The sequence below is a fragment of the Apostichopus japonicus genome, chromosome 10 (assembly GCF_037975245.1).
Source record: "Apostichopus japonicus isolate 1M-3 chromosome 10, ASM3797524v1, whole genome shotgun sequence".
NCBI classification, from domain to species: domain Eukaryota; kingdom Metazoa; phylum Echinodermata; class Holothuroidea; order Aspidochirotida; family Stichopodidae; genus Apostichopus; species Apostichopus japonicus.
In genome coordinates this window covers 12,602,220-12,617,340 of record NC_092570.1, presented here as the reverse complement: position 1 = coordinate 12,617,340, position 15,121 = coordinate 12,602,220, and the positions used below count along the sequence as shown (strand labels likewise).

Here is a 15,121-nt window from a genome sequence, read left to right as displayed (position 1 = left end):
ACATTGAATTGCAGGGCATAGAAATGTCTAACAAAAGGATATTTATTTTTAACATCTTACAAAAACAACGGTACAAAATGTGGCAAGTTTAGTTACAATGTCGTTAGAAAGAATTTTCCATTTCTGAGGAGCAGATACCATGCAATCTTATTCAAGTTACAAACAGTAATGTTTTTTTAACATTTCTTAATGTTTTGTTGATAATATTAAAATATTTACTGGAACCTTCAAAAGAGCAGTAGCATCTTAAATGCTTATAAACTAGGATATAACGTTACTATTACTATACTATAGTAACTGCCATAGCCTACTGCCAAGCTCATCTGTACCCCCCCCCCCCCCTCCCAATTTGATTACGAAAAGAATTGGTCACCGCTGCGAAATACCGTATCGCAGATTCTCAAAGGTATTGTCAGAAACAGATTTACCTTTGACAATTAAATGTCTCCAAAAGACAAAATGATTTGAAGATGGCAGTATAGTGTTGAACCTTGAGAAGAGCAGTATCATCTTATATGTTTACAAAAACAGGAAACAGCAGGGTATAGTACGTTACTAGGCAAAGGTTTTCTTGTTGTTTTTTTTTTCGTTTTACAAATTTAATTCGGAATTTTTGTTGTTACTTTATTTTGAAGCTCCCAGGTATAGATCTGGGTCACGTGTAAACAGGCCCCCTGTCAGTCTGTCGTTTTATATTTTACAGATACATTCTATGCTATTATATTCCAGACAATTTTACTACACGATTGATAAAATGTCCCAATCAATGGCGACCGTGTTTCTTGGGCTTTTTACCTTTAGGGGTACGACCTCCGGGTCCGTGGTGACGGCCACCTGGTGTGCGACCACCTGGTCCATGGTGACGTCCACCTGGTGTGCGACCACCTGGTCCATGGTGACGTCCACCTGGTGTGCGACCACCTGGTCCATGGTGACGTCCACCAGGAGTGCGACCACCTGGTCCATGGTGACCTCCACCAGGAGTGCGACCACCTGGTCCATGGTGACGGCCACCTGGCGTGCGACCCCCGGGACCGTGATGACCACCGTGAGGCGTGCGCCCTCCTGGCCCGTGATGACCACCCATTGCGGGCCCTCCTCCGGGTTCATGTCTATCAGCAGGTATGGAGGGTGTTATTTCGCCATTGTCAGTATTAACATCGACATGACCATTTGTACCGCCACCACCTCCACCACCTCCTCCTCCACCTCCTCCACCACCACCAGCAGCTCCCCCACCTCCTGCGCCTCCACCTCCTCCTCCCCCAGCACCGCCTCCACCTCCACCAGCCCCTGCACCGCCTCCACCTCCACCAGCTCCTGCACCGCCACCTCCTCCGCCTCCACCAGCACCTCCGCCACCCCCTCCACCTCCGGCACCACCTCCTCCTCCGGCACCTCCGTCAGCTCCAGGGCGGCCTTTCCCTCCTGCCGCCCCCATAGCACCTGGTCTTCCATTTCCACCTCTACCACCTCCACCTCCTGCTCCACCACCCCCTCCCCCACCGCCTGCTCCACCGCCACCACCTCCTCCACCTCCACCACCGCCTCCTCCTCCACGTCTGTGACCATCATCATTGGGTCGCTTCATTCCACCTCGAGAAGTTGTATGATCAGTTTGGCCACCGGTATTTTCGCCGGTTGCACAGTCCAGGCATCCACCTTCTGGATCTGCGATTGGTCCATCATTGACACGTCTGTCAATCTGCAAACACAAAAACAATTCTATATCTGGTCAAATGTAAGCGTATAAAGAATGTCTCCTCATGAATTTAAGTTATCCTCATCAGCTGAAGAAGGATATCATAGAATCGCATTGATGACGCAATCGTGGTAAAAATTGCGCAGTCAGAATACTCAACGTGCGTAACGAGCTTGAAGTATCCACACAGGAGAGGCTAATCTTACAACCAAAAACTAAATGAATTAATGAGGGCGCGACACATTTCATCTGTTAGTGATTATCGTCCTACTATGGTATCGAAGACTACAGTCGATAATTGCCTACTTAAAGTAGACACCAACCCAAACAACTTCTTGAGATGATACTTTATACAGGCGCGTATCCAGGATTTTCTAACCCGGGGGGCGCGAATTACTATCTAAGCGGAGCGCCACCATCGGTTGGCGCGGAGCGTACAAGAAAATTTCTGGTTTTGATACCCCCCAGATCACCGGAAATGGCACTTATCGGGCTTGAAAATGACCAACCAGATGTACACTTTTGCCTGATAACCAAGTATTTCCCAAAAGTTTTTTTTCCATCCATAACCTTTTTGAAGATTGTCACCAGTCACACACCATGTTCGACCTCATTGCATGTCCTATGGATCATTGCTTTTGTAGGTGGTTCTACGTCACGGCCCACAATATCCGAAAGCCCCACTTTTGAAGGTTTTAAGCCCATTATTTGTTGAGAATTTGAAAATTCAAATTTCTCGTGAATAAAATCACTTCAAAACATATCCATAATGTTGCACAAAATTCAATCTATGGACAAGCAATATAGAAAAACCTCCTTGAACCCCTAACAGACAGGTCAAAATTGCACGAGTAGAGGAAAGTATGATGAAGAATGTTGGTGAGGAAATTTTGGAAAATTCCGACACAGTTAATTTCTTGGTGTAGAAATATTAAAACCTCTTATAATGGCTTTTATAAAACTTGGTTGAAGGAAACGAAAAATAGCAGATATTTCCGATATCAGGTATATCGAAACCGAACATTACACACATAGGCGTAGGTCCCGTAGGAGGCGGGGGCTGCAGCCCCCCCCCCCCCCCGCAACCAAATTTTTCCCACTTTGTCGGGCACCTACTGAAAGAAAAATAAATAGCAATGAATAGCTTAAAAATGATCTCCTTGGTAATTAAAATAAAGTTGTAAGCTTGGCCGACATTACTACTGTAAAAGAGAGTTTTGACATAAATGGATCTGTATGCTTTTTCTCCATCTACATAAGACATTTGGTTGTTTACATTAGCATCCGGCGGTATAATGTGCGACTTTCACGGACCGTAAGGTACACTATGCCATGCAATGTAATGACCGATGCTTGCTTATATGATATTGGCATCGATATGCTAAACGCGCGCTTTGCGCGCGAAAAATTTGGGCTTTTTTTCGGGCAAGTCATTACAGCCCCCAAATCCAATTGGGCTCCTACGCCTTTGACTACACACATAGACAGTTTTTGAGGCTGTTCATCGTGGAACATGCATGCATTGCTCACTGATATGATGTTATATATGCTCTTTGCTTTACAAATTCGAACAGGCGTGTAGCGAGTAATTGCCAAGGGAGGGGCGAAGCCTGTAAGCAAAATATCTAAGCGAAGCGCCACCATGAGTTGGCGCGAAGCGAACATTAAAAATTTTGGCTGAAAATGCCTCCCAGATCGCTGGAAATGACACTTTCCAGGCCTTGTATGTTGCATCTAAGCATTGTATATTTTGAAATTACTAGCGATGTCATAAAGAAAATTTGCTCGGGGGGGGGCGGTCGCCCCCTTCCCAAAATGCGTCATGTTCTTGAACTCGACTCGGTCGAGTTCAAGACCAGCCACAGTTGGTTCCATATAGCACAATTGTACAATTGTTTAAGGCGTCCATACACACACAGGCGTTATGATAAACCATATATAGTATTTATATAGATACATTAGTGAGAGAGGAAAAATAGAAACGTCAAAAATGGAGATGTCGGTGTAAGGGGTAGGGTGAGGCGCACACCCCCTCCGTAATCCTTGATCTGTCACTGGCTACCCTGTGTGTATAATAGGGATCAGCGCTTTAACTATGACTGTTCCTCTTTCTCTTCCCGAGGCCTTGGCTATCTTCTACTCCCTCCTTTTCTCCTTTTTCTCTCTTTTTTCTTTTTCTTTTCCCTTCCTTCCTCTCCTCCTTTTCTTTTTTCCCCCTCCTTTTCCCTTTTTTCTTCTCTTTTTTCTCTCCTCTTTTCCTTACCCGGGGGGCGCGCGCCCCCAACGCCCCCCCCTGGATACGCACCTGTTATATCATAAACGTAATTGTTATAAATAACTCCCAAAACAGCCAATTTTTGCTTCCGTTTGATTGAAATCCTAAAACCATGTCTGCGAGCTGCCATTTTGTGTGATGTGTGCTGTCTTAGTGTTAGAAGGTGGAAACATGTACTCTAACTTTGTCTTATCATACTTTCAATGTGACTTTACTATCGACACTGAAATTATCAGTCATGTTTAAAACTTTATAATTTTAGTTCAGCATTTTCAAACTGCATTTTACAAGAAAGAGAGCAAAAAAAGAAAAGAAAGACAACTTATAAAACTTGATATATATGTGACTCGAGGAAATCATAGTTAGACTTGCTCAAGTCTTCGTCTTGTCTGTGAAGGAACAATACAATTGTTGTACCTTGCAATTAGCATAACAATGCACTTAGCTGCTTGGGGACGTTTTTGATCATAGGTATCATACCACTGATGATGGCTGGCATGCATGCCGGACAAAGGGGTGGGCGAGGGGTATTCCTTGGCTGCGAACGTACACACACACACAACCACACACACACGCACACACGCACCCACACACACGAAAAAACAAAACAAATATACACAAATTAACCAAGAAATTCCCATGTTTTACGTATTTCGTTCAATTCACTTTAAATTCACATTTGGTGAGTTTTCCAATCTTTGTTCAGCTAAATTCTGTGGTCAGATTGACGGCCGACTTCTTGGGCAAATTTCCATAAGTTACAAGGAAAATAACATTTTACAATTAAGTAATATAAAGGGTACACTACTAAGTTCAATGTTGTTGTTTTTCTAAAATGTTAATGTGAATTTGACATTTTTGAATGCATCTTTAAATCTTTGTAGATGTTTCAGACCAAAGCATGCAGGCACCACATAACAGAGGATAGAAGACTAAGTCAGTGAATTTAGAAAATAAAAAGTCAATAATTTCAAAACTAACAAAACGTAGTCTGCCTGCATTATTGATAATTAATTAGCAATTACACGCCTGTACAAAATTTTCGAAACCTTTCTTGAAGTATATATTTGTAATGTGATGAATGTGATGTGTAAAGTTTCATGCCTAACAGTTTCATCGTTTTCAACAAAATTAAGAGAATGTTTGGTCTACCGACGGTATTTAATATTTCTTGAAATAAATGTTCTTTTCGCATTCAAGAAGCCTTATTTATACAATTAATTCTCAAAGGACAGTGGGACATACCTTTTCCTTTCACACGTCCCCCAGGCCACCTAACATATACAATTCATCTAACATCCCCAGGCCGACCCCCTCCCCCAACGCCCTCTCTCTCTCTAACAAAAAAAAAAACTTGTACAGGCATGCGTTCCACTTTAGTGTTCCACTAGTCTCAACTAGTTCTCATTTATATTTCGCTCTGTCAACCGGACATTGGGCACTCTGCGTTTTCTCAAAGGACAGTGGGACATACCTTTTCCTTTCCCACGTCCCCCAAGCCACCTAGCATATACAATTCATCTTCATCCCCAGGCCGACCCCCTCCCCAACCCCCCCTCTCTCTCTAACAAAAAAAACTTATACCGGCATTGGTTAAATAAATATATATGTATGTAAATATATATATATATGTATATATATATATTTATATCTATATCTATCTATCTATCTATATATATATATATATATATATATATATATATATATATATATATATATATATATATATATATATATATATATATATATATATATATATATGAAAAATAAACATACTACATTTATTTATCAAGTAACATTAGATAAGAAAACCTTGTACAAACCCAGTATTTCATTACGATAGCACGCCGTTCCCTTTCCGTTTCTTCTCCATTTTTAATAGCTCGACTGGAAACACAGACGAAGAGCATCAAAGAACTTAAGATAAATATCACAGTCGAATACCTTCTACTGGGTAACGCCATTTCAAATGGCAGTGTATAGGTCTTGCCTGCGACGATATCGACAAAAAGTTATCGTCAAATGAACCATCAAAATCTGCAGCTATGCTTCTTAAGTTAAAATTGATATCATTTATATTCTTTGACGAAAGGACTTTATAAATCAACGTTTTTGTACCCATAGCTACATGACCTAGCAAATCCACTTGTTTCCTGTAACGGTTTATATATTTTTACTATTTAATGGAGTTAATGTGTCATTTCCGAAGAAATTTTGGGAAAAAAAGATAAGTCACGGTCATCGAAACAAAGTTAGATGAAAATCAGTTCAAAGAAATGCATGACAACATTATTAAAGGAGTCTGTTATATTATAGTGTAAATGTAAATATTGTGTTATCGAGGAACCCATATTGAAAATCAGTACAATGAAATGCATGGCAACATTATTAAAGGAGTCTGTTATAATATAGTGGAAATGTATATATTGTGTCATCGAGGAACCCATATTGTTATCAAACTGTTATTTGAATAACCAACCAACATATATCGATGGTCACCTCAATGTCAGAAATACTTTATAGATGAACCCTTGTCAAGTGTCACCTAGAATATGTACTATATATGTACTATATATTTATACATATCTATATATGTATAACATGTCAAACCTGTACTGCTTTAAGGAATTCCAACCTATGACATGTCTGCTTGCAATATATTATTTCCGCTCAAGACTAACCTCAGGAACAATTGGAACGAAATATTGGCCAAGAAAACAATGACGTATGTCAAACCACTAAAGAAAACACATAAATTATGGTTTTCACAATTGTGAGTAGAAATCTATATGTATTGAAAAGTTCTTTATCATTACCATACAACTGCGTCAATATTTCTTAAAGTATTTAAAAATCATGATAGAGGATGAACCGATTTGCAATTCTGACATCTGAGGCAACTATAGCTAACAAATGTGAAAAAATATAATTGATGAAATGAAGGTTTTACTGCAGCATTCTGAATAAACGAATCATGTGTTAAATTACATGTACTTGTAGGTGGCCAGCAGACAACTTATAGGAAGCAATTTTTGCAGTAATGTTTTAGTAAAGCACTTTGCATAGTACTTGGTACTCGGATAAAAAGTACTTGATACAGTACTGGAAAGATGAATGAGGGAGATAATTCTTACCTTCACTTCGAGTGAAGCCAGATTCTTCTTCCTTTCTCCCTCCCTTCCGCCCCCCCCTCCCACCCCTTTAATAAGGTCATTGCCTCTCTTTGCTATAACCATGCTGTTTTTTCCTATGATCATGCTATGCGTTAGTGTCAACAGGAAGCAGGCAATACTCTCACGCTAATTTGGTTATCTGTCCACCGGTTCCGATGGAATGGGCCCTTCTGACAAAAAGCGTCAATTAGAACAAAATGCGTCGGTTATTTCAAGTTACGCTGGATATTGCTAAATGTCGCAGTACAACATTAACGAAACATTATTATAATTGTTATACAACATATTTTGAAATCTGATAATTCATGCAGTTGATAATGGAATAACTTAGAACAATGGATAATAAAAAATGAGTTGTAGCAATGGCGTAACAATTAACACGTGTATGTTACCAACGACACCAATAGAAAGACAACAAAAGCATGCAAATAAGTTGACATAAAGGCGGGTAAAAACTGGAAACATGCATGACAGCACCCTTCATTGTCGTTTAAGAGCAATTATTCAGTTCATTATATTCCATCATACTTTATGAAACATGCACCCAAACTTTGGTTAAAACACCCTATTTGTTCGTAAAATATACGCCAGGATGGTCCGGTCAGTTTGTGTAAGAACGTTTAACACGTAGTATAGTGCATGTTGCAATCATGTTGAATGCAAAATGTTGTCACCTTTTTTTTCATATGACAAACGTTTCACGTTGTTAGTTATACTTAATATTACGTGTCTATACATCAAGATGATTCCCTGAGTATGACTGGACATGTCAGAATGACTGAGCATGTTAAGTATAACTGAGTTGTTTCAGTACGACCAGGGAACTACAACTTGTAGCTATATGATAGGCTTTCTCATGGAACTGTAACTTATAGCCCTGTGGTATGACTAGGCATTCTCAGTGAACTACAACTTGTAGCTCTGTGGTATGACTGGGCATTCTCAGGGAACTGTAACTTGTAGCTCTGTAGTATGACTGGGCATTCTCAGGGAACTGTAACTTGTAGCTCTGTGGTATGACTAGGCATTCTCAGGGAACTACAACTTGTAGCTATGTGGTATGACTGGGCATTCTCAGGGAACTGTAACTTGTAGCTCTGTGGTATGACTGGGCATTCTCAGGGAACTGCAACTTGTAGGTCTGTGGTATGACTAGGCATTCTCAGTGAACTACAACTTGTAGCTCTGTGGTATGACTGGGCATTCTCAGGGAACTGTAACTTGTAGCTCTGTGGTATGACTAGGCATTCTCAGGGAACTGTAACTTGTAGCTCTGTGGTATGACTAGGCATTCTCAGTGAACTACAACTTGTAGCTCTGTGGTATGACTGGGCATTCTCAGGGAACTGTAACTTGTAGCTCTGTGGTATGACTAGGCATTCACAGGGAACTGTAACTTGTAGTTCTGTGGTATGACTAGGCATTCTCAATGAACTGTTACTTGTAGCTCTGTGGTATGACTAGGCATTCTCAGTGAACTGTAACTTGTAGCTCTGTGGTATGACTAGGCATTCTCAGTGAACTGTAACTTGTAGCTCTGTGGTATGACCATGGAGCTATAATTTATAGCTCCATGGTATGACTAGTAATTCTCAGTGAACTGTAACTTGTAGCTCTGTGGTATGACTATATGCATTCTCTGTGGTTTCTTCACATGATTTAGAGTCCCTTTACAGAGTAGAAACAAAGTTGCGACAATTGCAGGTAATTTAAAGTATTATTGACTCTCATGCACGTCCGCGCTGAGTGACGTAAAGAGTGTATATGCAAGGTACAACGAGAAGTTCAATGAAAAACACAAAGTCGCCCAAACCCTTATTTTATGCTTCTAATAATTTCCTTTTGAGTATCATTACAACGCTTCACGTAAAACAGTCCCCACAAAGCTGAAAATTGCAAGAACACGTTAAATAGTCACATGATGGATGGATACAAAATGAGCGAAAATGTTATAAGATCCTTCAGATGCATGATATGGGTTCAAAGGTTAGTAGATAAGTTGGTTTAGGCTGTTGCTTGATGTGAGGGTTTGTTGAACACATGGGTAGAAGGATATACAGGTAATGTGGCACCAAACCTCCTGATATGTGGCTTCTGTATTCTTCATCTGTCGAGAACATTCCTTCCTTTGTATTGTTACACTTGCCAATGGCGTGCCCAAGGGAGGCAGGGCATGGTCCCCACCTCCCGTCGTTAGTCGGGGCAAAATGATTCAATCGAAGGAATCTTTTCTTGTTGTATTTTGTGCATTCAGCCAATTAGACCACTATTACGGGTAACACCAATCCCACCCCCCACCCACTTTTTTCACCCTGACACAAAGTATTTATTAGCTTCTTACATAGACCTAATTTGTAGTCTAAATCAATCTCCAAATGCACCATTTGCCATCTAACCTTTTTTTCTGGGAGAGGACCCCCAGAACCCCACACATAAACGTCTGCTTCAATGATCCCAGGTCAGCACCCTTACCCAATAAAATCCTTGATTTGACTCTGCACACCCCCCCCCCAGTTAGGCCCCTACCTAAAGCAGTCGAGGAAATTTGTAAATTTAGCCTATAATTAATTATTACCATAATCTTGCGTTTAAAACTTCTTATACAGACCCAATGTATAGTCTAAATATGCACCATTCGACGTCTAATTTTTTATTTTCTGGGAGAGGACCCCAGATCCTACATGGTAGCGGGCATCAAATAATCCCTGGTCAGCACCATTTCCTTTACACATTCCTCCATTCGCATGTGGTCATTCCATAAGGTTTAGGCCCCTACCTAAATCAGTCGGAGAGAAACTGTTATTCCCCCCCCCTCCCCCACCCTCCCTCCTCCACGTTTGAAATCCTATATTAACCAGAATGCAAAATGCATTGAGGTTTCGATGACTTCAATGCACTAGACTTCTGCTTGTTAGTATAACCATGGAGGTAAAACAGACAACATAAACTTGGCCTAGACAACATAAACTTGCACACAGGCCTAGCCAGGTTTGTTCAAGTTGTCCCATAATAATAAACGTGACGAAAGTCGAACGTTACTTATAAGGCCTATCAATGCTGAAACTGGTGGAAGAGACTACACATATTGAGATCAACAGCCGATCCAGACAAAAGCTCGTGAACTCCGTTTTACACAATTAGTTCGCATTGGGTTTGGTCATAGTAAAAAATCTAACTAGAGGAAATGTTAAGTTTCATAAACGCTGCCTGGTCACAACGAAACTACATCCAACCTGAAATAAATAGGACGGAAAACGTCCAATAGAACCGCTGTACTACAAAGTACACCTTTTGCACGCAGAGTGAGGCTTTCGAGCGGCACGTTGAATCCAATGCAAATATGTTCGAATTTGGTCGAGCTGTCTGTTTTAGATTCTACGGATGCCCATAAGCTAATTTCCAATTGCCAATAGCCTCCTTTTCACATGAGGCATTGAGGCGTAACGCACACGTTATCTGATAGGCTGGTCGGTGGGAGATACGGTGGCTTATAAAACAAGGTTTCTACAATTTGGCGTCTGGTGACTCCAACTGACCATTGACCTCAATAAAATCTTGTACTGAACGTGCCACAACTACATACTAAATATGAGATTCGTCCAACCTTCCCTTCTTGAGTTATCGTGTTTACAGGGTTTTCACAATTTGACCTCTGGTGACCCCAAATGGACTTGAACCTCCATCAAAACCAATAGGGATCTTGAACTCAATGTGGTCATCCTTCGCAAGAAATACGAGATTCATCCAAGCTTTCCTTCTTGGGATATCGTGTTTACAAGGTTTACACAATTTGACCCCTTGTGACCTCAAATGACCGTTGACCTCCACAAAAAACTATAGGATTTTGCTCCTGAATGTGGTCCAACTACTCACGAAATATGAGATTGGTCCAAGCTTACCTCTTAGAGATATCGTGTTTACAAGGTTTTCACTATTTGACCTCCCCACAAAACAATACGGTTCTTCTACCTAACGTGGTATTCATATTCACCAAATATTAGATTGGTCCAAGCTACCCTTCATGAGATATCGTGTTTACAAGCGAGGCGTCACACACACACACGCACCCTGGTATGTTTGGACTAACCTGGGACTTTTCTTTTGTATTTGACACCTAGACCCTAACCATAACAATAAGTTTTCCAATCGGGGACTCCTTTGAACAATGCATTTCCAATCAGGGACTTTTTTAACAAAATAATTGTCCCCGATTGGGACCTCCTACATACACACATACACAGACTCTCCGCCTGCATGAATGCATAGGTTACGATTATCATCGAAACCAAAAATGAAGATTAGCAGCTGCAAAGCTATAGTTTCCTGTATGTTATTCTTTCGTTTTTTCTACCAACTAGGAAAAATACTAGCAATCCTCGTTGCTTAGCAATGTGTGTATTTCAAATAAATCTGGTTTGGTTTGAATGGTCGTGAAGTGCAAGTATTATTTTAATGGATTAACTGGAGATCTGCTACAGCCCAAATAACGCGAGTTTATTGTACACATTTCAGTAGAAAAACAAACACAGATTGCTAATATAGGGAGGTTAAAGGTCACGCTGTTTGGCACGCTAAAGCTAAATTACCAACAAGCGGTTTCAATCGTCCTGCACTCCAAGACGATCAATCTACTCAATTATTTCAAGACACTTTTAATATGGAATCTAAAACAAAAGTGATGTCACTTCAAATAGGATGCTTGAAAATGGTGATAAATATTTGATTCCGGAATAGGTGATGACTTGAGATTTTTCTAGTAGATATTTTAGGGCACTAATGTCCCTGTTTTAAAGGATAATACGGCTAGATCAAACTCTTGTTAACAACAGTATTTAAACAGAACATTTTATTGCTATTTTCATTTCATGAATGTCACAAGATAAGGTTTTACAATTCTGAGACGGTCTGTTACTATTAAATGCACACAATTGCAAACTAAACTGTCAAATACCTTCCGAGCAGAAATTACTATGCGGTACCTAACCTATAGCCTACTTTGCATACAGCAGTCGGGGCTGAAGGAGTCATTGCAGGACTATATGCCTTTCGATGCTTTTTTTAAGGAAAAGTCGCCCAGGAAAGAACCTGGGCACGAAAACCAAACTACCGAACGACTGATCCGCTCTCAACCCCAGTCCCCTTGCATCGGGACTGTGACTGTGTGATCACCGTCAGGTGTGCATTACTATTCCCCTCGAAAGGGAACAGATACTACACAAAAGGCCGAGAAGCGATGCTTAAAGCCAGATATAGGTATGCCTGTTTACGATGAGAAGAGAGGTATCGGGTTCTTACTGGGAATTGCACTATAATTGTCTGTTACTTAAAGTTAGTTGTGAATTATGGTGTTCTGTGACACGCAACGATGCCGTAATCATTAGTGTAACTTCAGCCGTGTAATTATTGGCTCCACGAACGAGTTTATGCATTGAGTATGTGAAACATTTCATTTAAAATAAGTGTGTCACTGTGTTTCATTTTAACAATAAATAACAATATTCCACATGACAAACTTAAGTATTTGTACTTGTTTTTGCCCCACGAATAAGCTTAAAGCGTTGAGTATGTGAAACATTTCACTTTCAATAAATGGGTGACCGTGTTTCATCTTTAGTTAAATAATAATAATATTCCACTTAACGAACTCAGGTATTTGTAGACTTCTCATTTAATCATGCGTTATTGTCTTGTCATCAACGTTACCAGTTAATGATAAACATATACGTCCAGGTCCATAAACATGCACAAAGTAAGTGATAGGTCACCAAGCATATGAGGTACAGGATTGTCTATTATAACGTAGCGCTATATACAATGTCTCAAGGAAGGTGCAACGTTTGAAACATTTTATCAATTTTATAGAATGTTCAAATTGTATTTAATCATGCCATTATTTGGCGGAAAACTGATTGCCTTACCGCGTAAAACATATATCAGTGAGTTTACTTAATTTTGTGTTTTCCGTCAATCTCAATAGAACATTCAAACTAAATGTGCACGTCATATCATAGCATAGCATAGCGTTATCAACAATGATGACTCATAAAGTCAAAGTATTGATCGTAGTAATGAAAGCGAGTGTATATTCCTCAAAGGTAATTTCCCCACCTAGCGTCTCCAGCAGGACGATCGTTATTATATCGAGAAACGAATCAATAATAAATCTGTTTCTGATATTTTACAATCTATACACTGGCAAACATCAATTTAAAGTTGTGTTTTGTTTGGTACATGTATGTCTAGGACAATTATTTTATTTTTATTCAAAAGGAATATTCTGTTTGCTTGATGGACTTTAATATATATTTATGCGATATATATTATTAATATAAAACCACAACACCCTTTTATGTAACTGACAGCACTTCTATATATCACGTTATAAACTGCATCGAATGGACCATGCGTCTCTCAGTGCAAATAAAACGATTGGAAAATGCATCTTGATGTGTTTACATCGAACATTGACGATTCATGAATATGCAAAATATATGCCAAATGGGAAACGCTGGTAACTGGGTCTCCACTTCCCCCCCCCCCCGAACCCGTTCACCCACCCGTTCCCCGAATTCGAACAAAATATATGGGGACCGTCGTCTCTGCATGCGTAACATTCGACGGATGGATGATGAACATATTTTAGGTACCCTTTCCAGAAAAATATTCCAGGTACCCCTTACACCCCTCCATTCCTCCCCACCCCCTCAACATCGTTAATGAGACGAAAGTTCTGGTGACGCAGTAACTAGGATTGCCAGGGGTCAACCACGTGTCATGACTTCAATCCACACATTATATTAAAAAACGACCGAAATGCTGAAACTACTGCTAACTAGTTCGAGAACATATCCCTTATGCATGCGACAGCTGCCAAGTCCCACCCCATCCCATCCGGACTCTCCCCTCGCCCCACCACATCCCCATTCGTATACCTTTATGTCGCAATCTCCTAGTTCTGCCTTTCAGCCCTAACATATCTTGACGTACCATGAGCTAACTGGTATACTAACTTAAGATATTTTCACAGCCACCCCTAAGCTTTCAAGTATAATTCCCCATAATAGTACAGGGTATGCTACCAGGCTCCTAACGATCTCCCATAGAGTACAGGATAGGCTACCAGGCTCCTAACGATCTCCCATATAGTACAGGATAGGCTACCAGGCTCCTAACGATCTCCCGTATAGTACAGGATAGGCTACCAGGCTCCTAACGATCTCCATTATCTGAGAACAGGATAGGCTACCAGGCTCCTAACGATCTCCCATATAGTACAGGATAGGCTACCAGGCTCCTAACGATCTCCCATACAGTACAGGATAGGCTACCAGGCTCCTAACGGTCTCCCATAGAGTACAGGATAGGCTACCGGGCTCCTAACGATCTCCCATATAGTACAGGATAGGCTACCAGGCTCCTAACGATCTCCCATATAGTACAGGATAGGCTACCAGGCTCCTAACGATCTCCCATATAGTACAGGATAGGCTACCAGGCTCCTAACGATCTCCCATATAGTACAGGATAGGCTACCAGGCTCCTAACGATCTCCCATATAGTACAGGATAGGCTGCCAGGCTCCTAACGATCTCCCATATAGTACAGGATAGGCTACCGGGCTCCTAACGATCTGACAGAACTATACGGACTTCAGGGAAGAATCCGATATTTTAATAAACCTGGAGTATGGGCTCTAGGATGTTAGAAGCCGACTTTCATGTTGTCATCTGGGGTCCTCCCTGCCATCAAAAATTTAAGAATTTATACGTGAAATGGTAAGATATATGGGGCATATTTAGGCTACAAATTAGGTCTATTATTAGGTCTGCACGCAAATAACTACATTATTATAAATAAAAAAAATTAATTGGGGGGGGGGCCCTCCATCACACACAGTATTGGCTCCGCGTAATAAATTGCCTAACAAATTAAGTAAGAACCCGCTACAATAAGCTGACCATATCCATTCCC

General features: G+C 40.6%; 1 protein-coding gene across 2 annotated transcripts; it reads right to left on the bottom strand.

Moving 5' to 3' along the window:
* Nucleotides 1–596: 596 nt before the first annotated feature.
* On the bottom strand, nucleotides 597–6,101 carry LOC139974978 (uncharacterized). 2 transcript variants are annotated; one of them, XM_071982553.1, is made up of 3 exons: nucleotides 5,801–6,101; nucleotides 943–1,705; nucleotides 597–870 (listed from the first exon to the last, which is right to left on the bottom strand). In XM_071982553.1, the coding sequence occupies exons 1-3, from the start codon at nucleotides 5,939–5,941 to the stop codon at nucleotides 764–766; spliced, it is 1,011 nt and encodes a 336-aa protein (XP_071838654.1). In that variant the 5' UTR covers nucleotides 5,942–6,101; the 3' UTR covers nucleotides 597–763. The 2 variants fall into 2 exon arrangements, with proteins under 2 accessions (XP_071838654.1, XP_071838653.1); XM_071982552.1 differs by having other exon boundaries at nucleotides 597–1,705; nucleotides 5,801–6,095.
* Nucleotides 6,102–15,121: the final 9,020 nt, after the last annotated feature.

Excerpts from the sequence above, each read along its gene's own strand:
- LOC139974978 (XM_071982552.1), bottom strand. The coding sequence starts at position 5,941 with ATGGCGTTACCCAGTAGAAGGTATTCGACTGTGATATTTATCTTAAGT. Across the intron at positions 1,706-5,800 it reads CTATCGTAATGAAATACTGG|ATTGACAGACGTGTCAATGA; the intron begins GTTTGTACAAGG and ends TTGTGTTTGCAG.